Here is a 19,235-nt window from a genome sequence, read left to right as displayed (position 1 = left end):
CAATGCACAAAGAACGTCACCCGATGGACTAAGGACCATGTTATAAGTTAACATGGCCTTATGATCAGATTAGCTAAAATGAAAAACCTTAATTCGAAGAATTACAGAACCTGCACGAAGCATTAGAAACTAGCAGTGATGAGAAACTGTAACAAGAAGATCAAATTTAAAATATTTTTTAACGTTTACTAGAAAAAGGAAAAGCAAAACAAATGTAGGCTTGGAACTTTCTTAATAAGATAAATAATACATAGTATGTGCATTTCCAATTCATTCTGAAAACATCATAAATTCTGATATTTTTCTTCTGTTTTTCTGTTCGATGTCCAAGATGAAAAGACTGGTCACTTCATCGCGATTCAACACTTTCTTCATACAGCTCTAAATCTTGATTGGTCACCTTTTGCTCAGGCCTGGTTATGATGACTGCACATTTTGCATATCGGAGAACAAATGCACAAACGCTTCCAAAGTCTGATGTGCCTGTTTTGCCCAAACCTTGAGTTCCTATGACAATAATGTTCACTTTCTTGCTTTCCGCTATTTTTAGTATTACTTCTGCAGGTGATCTGCAACAACCTGGCACAACAGAAGCCTTTCCTTTGATCTAAAATATTTGAAAATCAAAGGATAAAACTAATTTGAAAATCAAAGAATAAAACCCGAAAACTTGCTATGCATGGTTATTTCTCATTTAGCTTATTAGTGCTGTATTTGTTTCTTAGAAATAACCTTAGAACATAAATCTCCAAAACTGTTTGTTGATACCTTTCCATTGTAAAGATACTTTCATCACATTATTTAACTATCATTTAATATTTTCAGATTTTTGGCACAGGATTGGAGCGGCACTGACGTCTTGAACATATAGGTCACGTGATTTGGGTGCTCGTGTTACAAGCAACACAAATTATGAGAGATAGGTCAAATATTATTAATCTTTCAACAAATTAATGATACGACTAGTATCATAATTGTAGTGTCTGAGAAGATTATTGGCATCCAACCAATGTCATACAGGTAGACCTATGGTCGTTGAAGTTTTCTGCTTCCGCTAGTAAGTGGTTATCCTATGCCTCCACTGTGTGGTGGTGGAAAATTCCAACTTTTCAATAGGTAATGAGCTCTAGCATACACCTCAATATACATTTCAAATTGGGTGCATTAAGGCACAGATATCTCGAACTAAACCAAGAAAAGTGTTCAAAGTCAACCCATGAAATAAATACCCTTACTTTGATTTATAAGGATAGTTACTCTCTCTGCTCCTTCCCAAATGGGGATCCGCACTTTCGGTCACTATTGGCAAATCATCGGGAGCATCACACAAGAAAGAAGATGGTTCATTCGTTAAGTGGAATTGTGACCCGAAGTAAGCTCCATCCACTCAATCTGAAATACCTCAATCCCCATGTTCATGATACATGCCAGGTCAATCAAAATCTGATAAGAAATACGGTCTCCAGAATTTTCACAAGTTCTGCCAATCAGATGCAGCATCACATTAATAGCACAATGAGTCTCGCACATAAATGAATCCATCCTGATATAGGCCAGATCCGATGATGATCTGATATGAAGTACGGCCGATTTGATTAAGTATCATCTCAATAATATAAGAAAGTGTTGCCTACAATAAAACGCTCCCTAGATTGTGAGCAACACCTTCTTATATTAAGCTTGTATTATTAAGATCAAACTTATATTAAATCTCAATGATTCAAGCTTACACTCTAAATCTGATCAGATATTTAGATTCGTGACTTTTTACAACCTCAGACAACCAGATGAAATATCACATCATAACTATGTATATTTCTCACTCATAACTAAGCTCTTTTTAGAATTCGACAATATAAGCTACCATACCAAACTGGATCAAAATCTAATGAGAAATATAACCTATAAGGGTGTTCACATGCTCAGCTAATCAGATGCAAGATCAGCTCATTCATACGCATGGGTGCTGCTCATCATCAAACTCAACTGGTTCTTTGAATCTGTAAAATTGCTTTCCTAGTCTGACCAGTTTTTGCAAGCAAGACCAAAAACAAAACCAGAATTCGCTATTATTACAGCAGAATATCAAAGGATTCTTTTCGGAAAATGGAAGGTAGCTGCTATTATGTAACACTCTAACGTCAACTGTACTCTCTTGGCATACTGTAGAGAATCTTTATGGTCATTGTCAACATTTGCACCTGACCCGTAGCATGATCCCTGGATATGCCAAGACGACCCATCTCATGTATTTATTGAACGGTATGGGATAAACTCATTGCTCGGCATGACTTTGTTTTTTAATATAATTTATCCTAAATCTCAGCACTCTTTGACTTTAGAGCATGAACCTGCCCGTTGAAAGGTTTTTAAGTTTCCTACAACATCAAAAAAACAATTAGGTGTGAATGGTAGAATAATGGCTGAAACTTTTATATATGTCGGTACTAACAATTGCCAGATGGCAATTTAAGATCACAATGCTTAGATATTGTTTTAGTCCAATTAGACAAAATGTACTTCATGAATGAAAATTATGGTGCTTGTGTCATTGTTTGCAACTTTTAAACTTTATGTCACAACAATCTGCTAGTTACATACTTTGGAAGTTGTATATTATGTAACAAATTACATTTCTCTACAAGGAAATATAAATGTACAATTTATCAAGACATCAACCCTTTCCATAAGACGTTTTATTCACAGTAGGTAACTGTGCATATCAGTAATTTTAGGCCAAAACCTTGCGACTACTAAAGAATGTTAAATGCAACGATATAAAATAGTCTACCTGTCCACAATGAATTACAACTTTTTAATTTTTTTATGAAATATGTATGTGCTTATTTACACGTGGATACACGTGATTCAATTTGCACCCTTGCCTGTTGTGAACATGTTTAATACACAATTCTATAATTTGCTTAATAACTGGGACTCAGAACCAAAAGATTATACCATAACTTTATCAGGCCAATTAAATAAGATTTTACCATAATTTGAAAGACAAATAATAATATGGTGACAGAGTATGTTGTTGTTCAATTATTAAGTTTAATCTACATAATCTTGATGTATTCTGGGGCTAAAATACCAATTTATGGTTGCCAAATGACGCGAACCAATTATTCACTGAAACGCCGAGTAGCATCATAAGGACATGTAACTAGCTTCGTCAAATTTGCGATAGTTCATCTCCAACAAAAAAGCTTGCAACTCACTCACCAAACATACCAAAACATTGGCTATTAAAAAGCATGTTTTATACGATAATAACTTCAGCATGGTTCCGGCGAAAGGCACAAACTTCTCTGCGTTCAGCCAAGTCAAACCTCACAAACGATTCTGCTGTGGAAACAATTTGAGTGATTGGCGCCTCTTCTTGCCTATACTAGCCAATAGTATAGGTCCTTATTGTAGCCTATATTCCCTCTGCCATGATACCTGCATGTGTCGATTATCGTGGAGCAAGAGCCTCTGATTGGAATATAAACTTAATCTCCTAAAACACCAAGAAAACACTTAGCCAGCTAATGTCAGATTCTATCCATGACTGAAGGTTTAAATGGAAGATTCTCCTAACAAAGCGTAGTCACAAAGCCAGCCACAAAATGGCTGAAGGTGTGTCCATTGTCCATAGTCTTGGATCAAGGACTACAAAGGCAAAGGTGGGAAGCCTGCTGTTCCGCCTGATTGAAATAGTATATTTTATTTGATGTCCCCAAAGTGTGCAAATCAATGGTGAAAAGAACCACTCTGAGTCAAAAGCATTGACCCTACTCATCAATAGGTTGACTGTTATATTAAGGCCGACAGGGATGTGTAAGATTTTGAGCGAGAAATGTAGTTAAAAACAACATCAAAAGATGTCATAGAACAGAACAGAACAGAACAATAGTTTTGGTGTTTTCGTACCTACACTACGATCCCTGCCAATCCTGTACGAGAAGGCAGGACGCCAACACTAAGCGAGAATTACTATCAGGAAAGATGGTCTTTCCAGACATTATATGTTCACTATGGCGTTCATTTCCAAACGTTGACATTGAGTAATGTTTATTATAAATTCCAGTTGCCGCTCGTCACAGTGAATACGAGACAGAGGTGAACCATACCTGCACTCACCACTCCTGTTCGAACTGGCATCCATACAAACCATATAAATGGTAATCTCCAGCTGTGACCTCACTGGAAACATTCCTACCATGAACCATGAAATGTCTTCCCACTGACACAAAAAAATCTTTTTTCGGTCAGTATCATAACCCAATGATATCCATGATGGAAGGAGGTACCAGTTGGCATAAAGAATGCAAGAAAAAGGAACAAAGAAGAAATAAATCTATACCTGATTTGTAAAAGCCGAGAATTGCAGAACCTCTGACGAAAATTCATTACAAGCTTAACAATCAACACCACATGCGTGAGAGGAATGATAATGAGGTTGAGATTGTTAAAATATAAATTCTGTACTGTCCTTGTTAAATTATTTACCAGTCTGAGCTTTCTCTTCGCTACGGGCACTGGAAAATGCCAGGACTAATACCCTCCTTACTGCCTATTTGTTGAGTAGAGAGCAGATCTTCTGTTAAATTTCTGCTTTTTCTGGAATGAATGGAACCTGGATGGGTAAGATGAAAGTGGATGGAACTGGATAAATGAAACCCCTAGCCATTTCAATACCACTTGTACACCCAAACCCATCCCATTCGTTGCATTAAAAGGTCAACAAAGGCAACTAAAATGCACGAGACGGGCACCGATAGTCATGTTGGTCAAGGGTATCTGGGGTGGCAATTCACCAACAATGCTCAGTATGCTTAGGGCATAAGACACCTTGTTTTATATTCGTTTTGTGAAGCTGCCTCCAAAATTGTGCGGCCTCTTGCATCCCGATTTCAGACTGAAGGTCGAAATTGCTACTTTTGGGCGGTGTTCCTATCTTCCTAAATCTGCAAATGTATTAGCAATGAAGATCTCTCATTTAATATATCATACACATTGTCCTACTGAAAATAAAGGACATTCACAGTAATTACCCCTCTCTGCCTCAGCTCATCGGCAAAACCGGATATCATCGGAGCCGCTGCTTGTTTGGCTTGTTTAAACTGCTCCAAAAGTGCCTCTGCATTTGGTAGAACTTCGGCTGAAGATAATAATAATAATAATAATAATAATAATAATATTTAATCTAAAGGGAATAATCCCTTTTTCTGCTACTACTTTATATTTATCATCGTGAATTATAAAAATGTGTATTTTTAACTAACATCAAAGTCACAAGCAAACATAGGTTACTTTTTGTACCACGAAATGAAATCTACCCAACATTTGCGTAGGAGAAGAAAAGTTTCTCTTTACTACCAGTTTTGTTCTTTAATCAAATCTTTGATAAACAAATGTAATCTATAGTGACCCTCACTTCATTCATTGAATTGTATTTATATACCGATCGCAAACATAAAAATATTAGCTATTTAAGAAAATAGTCAGTTTGCATATCCCTAATATGATCAATAACATACTTTTTGAAATTTTTGTAAAGTATTTTACAATTTTCTGTCAAATAATATACATATCTGATCAAGCTGTGCAAAGCACTGAGATTTTAACTTTATTGGCAACGACGTACTGTACATGGGTATCTTAATATTGTTGATAGGGTAGGATCGTACATATGACTTTTTTGGCGTTGTTAACAAGGAAGTACATGGGACGAGACTTCGTGCAGAGGTGAACAGTGACAACACTATTATCATTGAAACAACATAATTTCCATACACAAAAGGCATTGTCATTTTCATTTCTTGATCTCACTAAAAAGCAATTATTTTTTTATACTGTAATTTTAACTTAGGTAGACGAGTATTCTCAACATTTCATGACAAACATAAAGAGAAATCGTCTATTTTCTCGTGTGACAATAATAATTTCATATCTTTCATACTTAATGATATGTGATAGTGAATATGGATCGCTGAGTGCGATATATATATATATATATATATATATATATATATATATATATATATATATATATACGTGGGGGTCTGTGTGTGCGTTTATCAGAAGTCGACAAATTGTAATAACTCTTGCTGCAAATTTTCCACAAATATTAATGTAGTTGTCAGATATTTGTAAAATGTAACAGAGAATCATTCAAAGAAGATATGACAAGCTATAAGACATCGAAACAGGTTTAAAATTATCTTTCAAATATTAAGAACATGCGTCATATTTTGGTCCTGATTTGTTGGTGCTTCCGATTTTGGTAACCTTTCACTCTTCAATATGATTTATCGAAAAGTATCTATTTATAACAATTCTTTTACCATCAAGAAACTATTTTATGACATGACACTCATCAACAGCATTTATGCTACTAAACTATTTATACCCGAAACTGGGATTCGTTCTCATTAACAATATTATAATTATATAGTGAAGAATTTTTTAAAAGTTTGATTGTGAAGAACCCGGCGAAAACATTGCTTCTACTGAAATCAACACAACCTTGTACAACACAAGCTCACACACAATTTCTTTACTTCTAAATGCACTGTTTAGAGAAGCAACTACACAGAAAAGAATCCCTCTAATGAATTGTTATAAATGTCTTAACTATTTCCAATTAATATTCAGCAATTTCAATCGTTTGTCAAAATAGTAGTACAAATATGGCCCTTTAGGGTATCTGAAATTTGAGTCAGAACAATTTTTTTGAGCACTTTGCCACTATCGCGGCTCAAATTGTCAACACCTCTGAAGGACACACTGTACTAATTCAACTCCAATAGTAAACATATGGAAACACCATCATATTCAAAATTCAATAATTTAAAATTTCTGGGTGCTGATGATGAGACCTATAATTCTCCATGTACATCTAACCTTGGTGCAAGCTTATGTGTGGAGAACACCATATGAGCCGCGTCATTTTCTTTACATACATGTGCATGAAACACATGTTATTGACTCTGCACCAAATGAATCATGTGCTACTTTCATTATTGAGTAATTCTGAGTCAAGCCTGTAAGAATTCTAAAATTGCATCAGTAGAAATTTGTCAATATTTTTTTTAAATTACATATAGGATAAGCTATCAAAAGATAGTTTTACTAAAATTTTAATTTTCATTATTAACCAATTATGAACCACCAAACCCGTAGATATTCTATTATTTCTTCACCCATTTTTAGACTGGTTCACAGTTCTTCCGTATAAATAGTACCGTGTTTCCTGAAACCATGCTGCATGTCGATAGGCCAATTCTAACTATTTCTGGCAACCGAGGTGAATTGGTAGTTAGCACGCTGTCTTCACGACTGAAAGGGTGCCGGTTTAAATTCTGTGATCGTAATGGCCTCTGTCAGCTATTATCGCGTGTCCTTGAGCAAATCACTTTACTGCAACTGTTTCATCACTAAATAACCTGATTGCATTGATGTGCTTTAAAGGACCAAACCAAACCAAACATTTCAAGATTTGTCATTCACAGTACACCTGAAACAATATGGCTGGAATTACATGGCATCATCCTCTTATATACATGTGGGATGTCAGGACCACATAATCTTCACCTTTTCTTCAGAAAATGTTTGAATAAATAATGGAGCATGTTAATTACTTACGATGTCCTTGCGGTCTTAATTCTGTTACATTCAGAACAAGACAGTCGTCCTCGGATTTGTAGATATTTTCACAATACCCTGTAATGAAATGGAAAAGCAAGGTAAAGTCTTGCATGACAGCTTTTATACCAAATAGTCTGTAGATTTTGTAGCTCGGTGGTCACATATAATTTCATATCAGGGAGCATTCAAACAGTAACATTGGTGACAACCATTTTTGGAATTGTGAATTTCTATCGCAAAACGAGTATTTGGAGTCATTTTTAACAGATGACTCATAGTTTCTAGCCTCTTATGTTTCATCACTTGCATTGAAGTTGTGTTGCAATTTACTACCAGATTGTATTTCATACCCTATTAAAATCCTAATATTACAAGGGTTTGTGTATAGTGTAAAACAAAAACAAGTTATGAATTGTGTCCTTTTTTGGCAACAAATATAGTATCAGTAGTTTCTGTTTTCTTTCATATAAAACAGACCTAGCTTCCCATAACAAGTCTTTAATGTGAGATTGAGTGTCTGCAGCCAACAATTAATTTGTTTATGCATCTAACATAATATAAATATAGGTTGTATTTTAATGATTTTCTTTCAGGTGTGATTTAAACAAATGTGCTCTAGGACTCTAGGACATTGTAAGTTTCAAATCAAATTTAAGATCTGTTCTAAAATACTGGAATCTTCTGCAGCATATTTGCCAGGCAGAAAAAATAAATAAATAAAATCTGGAATATTGGACAATATTAAAACATAGATTACCTTTGCATTAGGAAAGCATGAAATAGAAAGTCATAAAAGAACGTATTTTTGTTTAAATGACAGAGTTTTCACACCAAAAAAGCAATTTAGCACTTTAAGCTACATGTAGACCACAATAATCCAAGCATATCCTAAAAATTATTTGTTGATCATGCATGCAATGTGTTCAGCTCAAAGCATAACACTAAGGAATCCATTAATAATGTCCACCATATATTCTTAACGATCTCAACAGTAAATCTAACACAGCCATATAAATTGCGACGAAATACATATCCCATTCTATGAACATGTAGGAGCTTTCTGCCCGCTTGACAACTCTTTTTGTCTTACCACTGTAAAGATGTTGGAGAACCTGCATAATTGTTATACTTAAATGCACTTAAAAACCAACGCCAATACAAGTACGGAAATCGCAATCTGATTAAAATCTGTCATCCGTGAAGATTTGGGACAGTGGAGATCTAGGTTTAATCAGATTGTGCAAAAGGTAAAAGTATACCTCTGATCTAATAACAATTTAAAGATTAGTATTGAATGAGGGAACTGTACTGGAAAGTAATATTGACTAACCTGTGACTTTGATATTTCAAGATAAAATTATGTGGCCACATCGATAAATTGGGGCCAACAGGCAGCCCGACTTCTACAACTGAATCATCTCTGACAATACTTCACAAAGTTAACCTATTTCTGAAGCATACAAACGAAGCTGACATATTTGTAAACGGTGTTGTTCTCTTATCATACAATTCACACAGCATAATTGAACATCTGTAATTCGTGTTGTTCTTCAAAAAATAATAATATTGTATAATTCACACAGCATAATCAAATATCTGTAAGCTGTGTTGTTCTTTTATCATGCAATTCACACAGCATAATCAAATATTTGTAAGCCGTGTTGTTCTTTTATCGTACAGTTCACATAGCATAATCAAACCTGTCTTCAGCAGCTACCTTTGGGAAATTAAAACAATGGCCTCTGAAAATATTTGGTTACTGACTAGGGGTTCAATTGTAGATTCAATTAGTCCACTGGACCGTGAAGAACTGGCTATTATAGACGGGGTTTCCTGAATTTTCCTGGACTTTCAAAATCAAGAAAGAGTCTGGGGAAACACAAGTTGGAAAGCAGAATCCACATGTGAAACATGCAATATCCCAATCAAATTAAGGAACCAATGTCTCTTATAGAAATTACAATTTTCCTTCAAGTAAAATAGAGTTAATTTTTCGATATGAACCTATAGAATTGAATACATTTAAACAGCATAATACATCACGCTTATTCAATGTGTGTGACAATTTGTAAACCGCTCCCTATGTAAATCTATAAGGTGGCATAATAAAATATATCATAGTCTAAGTGTGTGTGTGTGTGTGCGTGTGTGTGTGAGAGAGAGGGGGGGAGACGGAGGGGCATAACGTCCTCAGTTATGTTCCGTGATGTTAGTGCAAAAAATAAATCGAAAAATATAAATCTCAATGAAAACAAAGAAGTGTATATGACATTTATGTGTACGTACAAGATGGTATAGAGGCAAGACAGCGCATGTCACATAATCTTGATGTGTTATTGTCTATTAGGAGTGTAATGATTAATCGATATATCGATGCATCGATATGTTTTCCATATCAATACAAGAGGTGAAGAGTCGATTGAAAACAGTAGTTATGCTATGCAAGTTACTTCAGTAATGAATACTTGTTAGTTTGTCTTTTTATGTTTTCAGTTGAGAAGTCACCTACAGGAAGAAATTGGAAAACTATCATTTATTTTGAAGATATGAGCCTAATGCCTTCCCAATATAAAAGAAGACATGACATTGGTGCAGTACAAATAATGGCATAATGAATTAGATAAAAATCCATCTGATCAAATGTGGCATCCTTGGATTGGCCTGAAAGGTTTAATTAGAACCACTGACAACTAGCAGGTTGTCTCTTTTGAAGTATTTGTTTTATCTTGTCAAAGATAAGAGTGGCATACGAACAGACCATACATCTATGTCTGTATGTAATTTAATGTGAAAATGCAATCAAGATGCCAACACCCGTAAAACGGTACGAACCTACCAATAACAGACGAAAACACCTTCTATTTGTTAGGTGTATCGATGTTTTGTATCGTAAGCTTTGTATCGATACGTGGCACATGTGTATCGTTTCGTCCCTGTTGTCTATTGGACGAAACTGGGTCGGTGACATATTATGGACATAAAACACGTGTACTATATGTCTCGGATACCTTGCATCTTGACTTTTTCTCATATAATATCATTGTTTTACATAATTATAATCAGTAGAGTATACTATAAGGAGAAAAGATTACGATGCTCTGTTGATCTGAAACAAAACAAATTAAAGACATTCCATTGTGATCCTTCATTTAAAAAAAAAACAAAAAAACATTTATATAGCAATACAAATAATTAATGACACGATTTCCCATCCATGTTTCCCACTAATAGCAAGAGGTCAGGCTTAGCTACCAAACTAATCAAGTACATACCAGATAACACCCTGGGACAGAATACCTTTATTATATCTTGTATGTTTTAAACAGCTGTAATTTCATTTGCAATGTATGATCACCTTAGGTGGGTGACAACTCAAGACCTCAGAATGAAAACTGTCGAAAACTTACTCAAGGCGGAACCGGCATTGATAGCGGAAGGAGGACAAATTGGCGTTATTTTGTCATGTACAGACACACCTGAATGTCCAAATTACTGTAACTACAATGAACAGTGGAATCTGTTAAGTCCCACTGAAACTAATCTGGATCCAAGTAGTCCTAAAGGATTATAATGCCGTGTGTATACAGCTATTATCTGCACAGTTTTCAGGACAAAGGGAACAAAGAGAACCCCTGAAGTGATTGCTGCATACAAGTGACAGATTAGACTATATAGTAATTTTCATTTGTATTCTACTTATGACAGAATAATAATGGGATACAATGTTTAACATCAAACTATTCAAACCTATAATTTGTTCTTAGTTCCACAATCAAGATATGTGGCAATATATGTTACTTCTTTTGAAAAATGACGCGTTAGAAGATCCCACCCTTCATTCACATCCTATGAAAACAAACTTCTCACTACAGCACTACCCATCTATAACGTTGTTCAACATTCCGAAGGTCCGCACAGGCTTCTGCATGGAACAGATAGCTGCATAATCATTTCTGATTTTAATTAGTATGGACTGCTTTCAATTTGATGATTTGATGTATCAGAAAATGAAGATATTCATATTTAATTTGAGGTACAGTCTCTAAAGAAATTACCTGTTCTGTAGCTGCAATTTGTCACAGTCCCTTTATCAGTGAGTGCTAATTAATCAGGGTTCTAACCTGTATAGATTATTCTGGAATTGCTTCATGAACTTATATTGTTTAATGCAAATACAGGATATTTTCTTTTCCTACGTCAATACTGGACATATTGTACCTTGTGGTACAAACAACATATTATTATGAGTGGTGAAGCTGCCAGTTAAACTATGACATTATTGGCACCACACGATGATATATTTCCAGTATTTATATAGGACAAAATACTTTGGTTTCAATTACATACATGATAGGCTTCAGAATCGAAGATTAGAAAACGTTGCTCTACAGCACAACACCGCGCCCATATTTTTATAAATTCGTCTTTCACAAACCAATGATAAAAATAACAATGGCTTCAGATAGTGATTGGATTTCGGTTTACGTAATCTGTTAAAGGGAATTAAATGTTTTTGGTCAAATATCGACCCTATCTCAAATCAATGGAAGCATAATTCAGCGATGCATCACAGCGGGTTTATCGTTGTCTTCGGGATATAAGAAAAAATAACTTCAGTTAGATGCGAACGGCACAGGGTCAGATTTCTTCAGCAAAACTTAATTTCCGTGCCTTAAATATAATACAAATTCGATTTTTTTGCTCCAGCTCATAACGTGCTCAATATTGTTGCTGTAGATATAATTTTTGTAACTGCACATAATCAAGCGTCGGGTGGCGTAATGAGAAATCTTATATTAAAGAATATATTTTTGTTTAGTGAAAATTTAAGAATTAAAAATAAAACATATAAAACAATGTTTCGCCATTATGTTTCTATATTTCACACTAAGTGTACATGTATAACAAATGGGCTGTTTACCGGAACAGATAATATGAAAAAAGATCAATTAAAGATGATGCTGATTTTTAACCTTATAACCAGACGTTTGATCAGTTAAGCAATCAAATGAAGTTCCTATACAGATCCTCATAACCTGAGCTGTTTTCCATTATTAGCTGAAATTGAATGTTTGTCAATCAATTTGAGCTTTGCTAATTTGCATAACTTTTTTAGTTCCTTTTTTAACTGTACATGCTATAAATGGAATCAATAATCAGATGATATCAGGAACTGTTGAGAACCTTGATTAAGCAGTTAATGAGTTCAAAACATTGAAAATGTTCCTGTCTCAATCTCCGTCGTGTTTGCTTGTGAACAAAACATTCACACCTGTGTGGCCCCTGACATAAATTGATCACCTTAAAATTTCTGACCTGATTATAGGCAGAGAGCCCTAACTGTAAATGTATTGGCGTTTTCAACCAACGGTAGCTCTTGATGTACACGAGCTTATAGACTGCAAACTGTCATTTTCTAGTTTCTGAAACAATAACTGGGGGGGGGGGGGGATTGTGTCGTCTGCGTTCAATATTTGCAATGTAGACTTTTAATGTCTAGATAAACTGAACAAATTAAAAGGACAATCTCTTGCATCGATGTCTTCAAAGATATGTAACATCCATAATGTACTCTGTGTGTGTGTGTATGTTGGATTTTTAACGTAGCTTTAACAATGTTTCAGTCATATCGCTATAATTTCTGCAGTGTGGCAGTTTATAGTGATGTCTAACACTAGGGTATCATGCCACAGACATATAACATGATGTCCCATCCAGTCACATTATCCTGACACCAGGCCGACCAGTCATAAAATTAAATCCTTAATGCTGAGATCCAAACGAGGCAGCTGTTAGTACCATTTTTATAAGTGTTTGGTATGACTCGGCCGGGGTTCGAGACGTTCTAACCACTAGACCACCAGATCGGTCCAGAATTTACTGAGAATATTAAAGATAACGAACAATAGCACATATGTTGCTTGAAAACAGAGACTCGATAATGAAAAATGGTGACCATGTTGCTAAACTAACTTTCATTTGATTCGAAAACTCAACCAGTTGGCAGTATTTGGAACCCCTTGCAACATACAAGTTTCAAATTGTAAATTAATGAATGTTATAACTAAGTTTTTACAATGTTATATCCTTGATGCGTTTGGTTTTTCAAATCGTTAGGGGATTACAAACAAACAGAAGCGTCCGCGAATATGATTGACAGCATGTGTGCGAACTAAAAATAATTCAAAATAAAATGTCAATCAGTTAAAAGTATTAAATATGTACTACGACTTGACACAATGAAGAAAAGATGTGATATTAACGTGGGTTCTAAATAAAACATGAATTAATCTTGGCCTATGTATGGTCTTAGCAGTTATTATCATTATGCCCAATCAATGAGTTTATATTAGTTTATATTTTGGCTTGTGTTCTTTTATGAGTTAAACACCGTTACAACAAAATAGGTCATGGTTTACTTGACAATAAACTGTACGTACAAACACAATAGAAAATATTGTATCGAAGTACGTCAGAGTAACTTGGAAGAGGGGACGATTGAAGGTTAATAAGTCCAGATTGCCTCATGCCTTTTTAATTAGTATATCCTTTAGCTATTCTCCTCGACAGAGCAAAGTATGAAAAGGGGCGTCGACCAAGGGAAAAATGAGGCGCTTTACAGGGACGCGTTACAGGAAGAAAAGGTCCGTCGTTTGAAAATTTCACGCGCCGTATTTGACCTTGAAGCTCGAGCGATGAATAAATAATTTTCTTTTCTTGTACCAGACTTTTTGCCTTGCAAAAGGTGTCATCTAGGAACACAAGACGATAGACATACTACAACTGGTTTTTATAGATGCAAGCTAAACCACTAAATGTCACATATACGTAGAAATATAAAGGTAACGTAGTTTTCATTTCGCTTAGACTGGTATTAGTGATAACGCATGAAAATATCGTTCTGCATAATAATATTTACATAATTAAATTTTGGTGAATTGACGGAGTGAAGCAAATGAAATGTTTTCAAAATTTAATGTTTCTTGCATCATATACAGCCTTAATTCAACTCAATCATTGAAATATAATCCTTCAGGTTTTATCAAGTGTGCGTAAAGCGTGAAATACATCATCTAATTGCCTATTCTAACTCCAGCAGGGCTCAAAATTAGCAGAAACTAGTTTCCATTGTAAATTTCCAGTCGGACGAGTAGCGTTCATCATTTATATAGTCCTTTGGCTATAATATTATCGCAGTCTCACGTTTGTTTCCAGCCCCGTCCATATTTTAAAAACGAAAAACATCAGTTGTCGTCAGTCAGCATTTTTTATACTTTTTGTACCTTCATTACGACTAGTAAATTTGTGAATCTGCTAAATTCTTGCCTTGTCTTATAAATACATCTTCCGAAAAATAAGTTGTACCTGCATATTCCATTGCCAGTTCCACATTCTAAACATCATATTTATCTATAACACATGGACCCACCCTATGAACCCTTTTCGTACTCGCATTCTCATTAACCAATCTTCATTTCATTCATAATAAAGGTCGATGGTACGTTGTAGTTCAGAAAGATGGCATTTTGCCCCACAGCACTATCAAGACTAGCCATAACTTCACAGTAACTTTCAGTTGTTGCAATGTGACAAGATCTAAAACGCAAAATCGCACACATACTCTTCACTGCCATCAACTGCGACTAGAACGTTTCTTTCACTCCCTCATATCTTCAAGTATGTCTTTAACAACTGTACTGAACTGATAAAGTTTGCTAGATGCCTCTACCGAATGTCGTGAGAGTCACATAAGCCATCTGAATATATATAGTCTGTTTCATGGTATAGTTCCGACACAACACGTTTACATGAGTTACTTCCCTTTATCAACTATACCTTAGGTCGTGTTGTTTAATCGTTACATAGTTCGAAACAAATATCCAGGGTATTTGCCTTCTTTTGCAGGAGAATATAATTTACATTTTAAAGATGTCAGAACTCTCGAGAAAACGTAATTGTATTTCTGTAATATTTCAATAGAATAACTTTTAAAGTTTTCTCTAAAATGTTAATTATAAAATCTATCTATGAAAGGAATACAGCAGACATGAAGTGTTGTTACAATATCTTAAATGGTAACTAGTAAGATGTATTTGTTTGAAAAACAAATGAAACAACAATGTCCCCTGTAATTGTTAGGTAGTCAAAGAACCCAATGTAATTGAGAAACTAATATCACAAACAAACTACGCAAATATTGTTCTCAAATAAAATATTTTTAAGATAACGTTCTAATGGAATGGATTTTAATACATTAACTTATCATTAGAGCCATATTGTTAATATGGCAAATTGATGATTTGATAATGTTATCTGATTCAGACTCTGAGAAAGCTTGATTACTTTCATGATATTAGCACCATTACAAGAAAAATAGGTCATCGTTTAGTTGCCAGCAAATTGCAGGTATATACAAAGTCAGTAGAAAACGGCTTATTTGAGCTACGTCTAATAGCCTTGCGGGAGTGGAGGCAATTCCTTTTACGAGATATTTGGGAAGATAATAATTAGCTGTGCATTAGTGTCAATTGCGTCATACCTATTTACATAAGTCTAGCCTTTAGCTATTCTGTAGATTGGTCATGGGGCAGAAAATCTGAAAAGAGGGATCACCATGGGAGAAAATAAGGCGTGTCACGGGAGCACGTCAATGGTAAAATTTGTGCGTCGTCTGAGAATTTCACGCGCATTTGTCCCTGAAGCCTAGAATTAACAATTTTCTTTTCTTAAACCAGACTTTTACCTTGCGGTAAGTGTGTTGTACCACACTAGCAATAATATATATTTCAACTAAAAAGAAATTCATAGTTGCACGCAACATAAATATGTGTCATACGTATAAAGGAATACTTCGTATAAGTTTTTTTCATTTAACCTAGTTTTCATAATGGTGAAAACGGCATTAAGAATGAGCAACTGATGATAACGGAAAATACAGTTGAGCAGTGTATTTATTTACAGAACTAAATTTGGTGAAATTACTGAGGTGAAACAATTGAAATGTATTCAAAAATTTAATAGTTTTTGCATCTTATCCAGCCTTAAAGCAATTCGATGATGATAAAGCGTAAAATGCAGCGTCTAATTACCTATTCTGTCTATTACAGAGCTCACAAATTAGCAGAAACCAGATAGCTTTGGACTATTAAATTTCTCAATCTTCTAGTCCTTATGGAGACAATGAAATGTGGGATAAATTCTAAGCATGTCTAGCAAAGCATGTAGCACATTTCATTGCCAATTCCACTTCTTATGATCGAAACTTGGTACCTAGCAATAACACAATACCCACCCTATGAATCGTATTCGCATTGATACTAGACAGGCTTAATCTCATTAATAATAAAGGACACAAAGGTAGCATTTTTCCCACAGCGATATTAATATTAGCCACAACTTCACAACAACTTTCAGTTATTACAATTTGACAAGGACTAAAATTCAAAACATTCACAAGTGAGCAAACTTACAGTTAAAAGCGTGCATAGATTCTTCGCTGCCATCGACTGCGACTAAAATTTTTCTTTCACTCACTGCCATCTTTGAGACTGGATTTAGCAACAATACGGAACTGCCGAAGTTTGCTAGGTGCCTCTATGTAGTAAGAGTCTAAGAAAGTATCCGAATATCTATAGTCTGTTTAAGAAAACAATAATTTTCAGTAACAATAACACCTTTCCACGAGAAATAGAAACTGGTTTCTTTGAAATACATATGAATAGCATTGTGGGGGTGGAGGCAATTCGTTTAACCAGAAATTGCAAAGATAATAATCAACTTTTCATTAGTGTCATTTGTGTCATGTCTCTTTACTTAAGTCTAGCCTATAGCTGTTCTTTAGTTATCGGCTGAGCAAAGTATGAAAAGGGGGATCGTTATGGGGAAATATGAGGCGCGTCACAGGGACGCGTTACAGGAAGAATGAGTGTGTCCTTTGAGAACTTTATGGTTATTTGACCCTGAAGCTTGGTTCTCTGAGAGTTCTGAATTACAATTTTCTTTCATTTTGAACGAGACCTTTTGCCTTGCCTTAAGTACTCCTAGCACACTAGCAGAAATACATCCTGTAAGTCAAATAATTTTCGTTTGCGCGAGCAAAATTAATACGTGTCATATTTAGGACGTAATATAATGCATAAGTAAGATTCGCAGCAAATTTAACCTAGTTTTCATTACGCTTATCACGACGAAACAACCGCTGATACAGCAACATATGTTCTGCAGATCAATATTTACAGAATTACATTTGGCAAATTGGCCAAATCGAATGTTTGAAAAGTGACGCTTCTTGCATCTTGTTCAGTCGTAATGCACCTCAATTATTATGATGTAATCTTTCAAGTTTATACCTATACCGTAATCAATGATGCATTAAAGCGTAAAATGCTGCATCTAATTGCCTATTCTATCTCTTAAATTCCTCATAATTAGCAACAATCAGCTAGACTAGTAAATTTCCAGTGGGACTAGTAGTTTTCATCAATTATATAGTCCCATGACTATGTAATTAGCATACACTCCGGTTATTTTTGTACCTCCGTACAAGAATCAGTTTTCACGAGTCAGAACTGTATAGGAAAAAAATCAGGAATATTTTTGGGACCAGTATTATTTTTTCAATCTACTAGACCTTCTGTCTGCAAAGAAATAAGGACTAAATTCTTTGCTTCTGTTCTAAATACATTTTCCTCAAAATACGTTGTACTTACACATTCTATCGACATTTCATCTTATTACGTTCTAAACATATTTGTCTATAACACGTCCATCAATCCTACGGACCATTTTTTCATTACCGAGAGAAAAACAAAATTTAATTTATTGTAATGGTCATTGATAAGTTGTTAAGAAAGGTATCATTTTACTCCACGGCACTATGAAGACATTTATATAACTTCACCTCAATTTTCAGTTGTTGCAGTTTGACAAGAACTAAAATGCAAAACGCTATAGTAGGCAAATGTATATTCAAAAGATCTCACATTTTCATCAGCGCCATCGACTGCGACTGAAACGTTTCTGTCACTATGCTATCTTCGTGTGCCACCAAAGGAAGCCGCATAAAGCAAAGATGCCCCCGGTCCATCTTCCCCGTTTACACAAGCAGCATTAATTTTGATTTATTTCAAATCTATGCTCACTTTCCGGTTTTGTGCTGGGCGATTATTTAACCTAACACCAGGCATGTGGAGTCACGTCTTTTTCGAATGATCCCGAGTTGTAAAATTTCATATTATATAATGGTTATTAGTTTTCTTATACTACGTCTGCTTATAGATTCGTCGAATCATTTTGGCTCACAGTAACCGTTGATTGTTTATATCTCTATTTGGGTATCTCGACTTCGTGATTTTGCAAACCGAACAATCCAGTATCCTAACTGAGGCAAACACTTTTTTTCTTTTTCTTCTTCTTAAGGCTGCGTCTCATGTGTAAGAATGAAAGTCCTATGCGTAATATTTGACTTTGAGTGTGGGTGTTGGAAGTGGATGGTATGCGTGCTATATTGTGTGTAAGTTATAGATGTTATGGTTGTTTATGCTGTAATGGGTGTCGGCTATAGATGAATATGTTTGGTCCGGTTGGGTGAGGTGGTGTCG

General features: G+C 35.1%; 1 protein-coding gene across 1 annotated transcript; it reads right to left on the bottom strand.

The window, feature by feature from the left end:
• Positions 1–215: 215 nt before the first annotated feature.
• On the bottom strand, positions 216–17,257 carry LOC149799608 (uncharacterized). Its single transcript, XM_089957100.1, has 4 exons — positions 17,106–17,257; positions 7,633–7,710; positions 5,040–5,146; positions 216–607 (listed from the first exon to the last, which is right to left on the bottom strand). Exons 1-4 carry the CDS (start codon positions 17,173–17,175, stop codon positions 350–352), a joined length of 513 nt encoding a protein of 170 aa, XP_089813226.1. The 5' UTR covers positions 17,176–17,257; the 3' UTR covers positions 216–349.
• Positions 17,258–19,235: the final 1,978 nt, after the last annotated feature.

Source organism: Sinohyriopsis cumingii, chromosome 5 (genome assembly GCF_028554795.1).
Source record: "Sinohyriopsis cumingii isolate HCF-2022 chromosome 5, ASM2855479v2, whole genome shotgun sequence".
Lineage (NCBI taxonomy): Eukaryota > Metazoa > Mollusca > Bivalvia > Unionida > Unionidae > Sinohyriopsis > Sinohyriopsis cumingii.
Note: the sequence above shows the minus strand (reverse complement) of the source record. Positions and strands in the feature narration are given on the sequence as shown.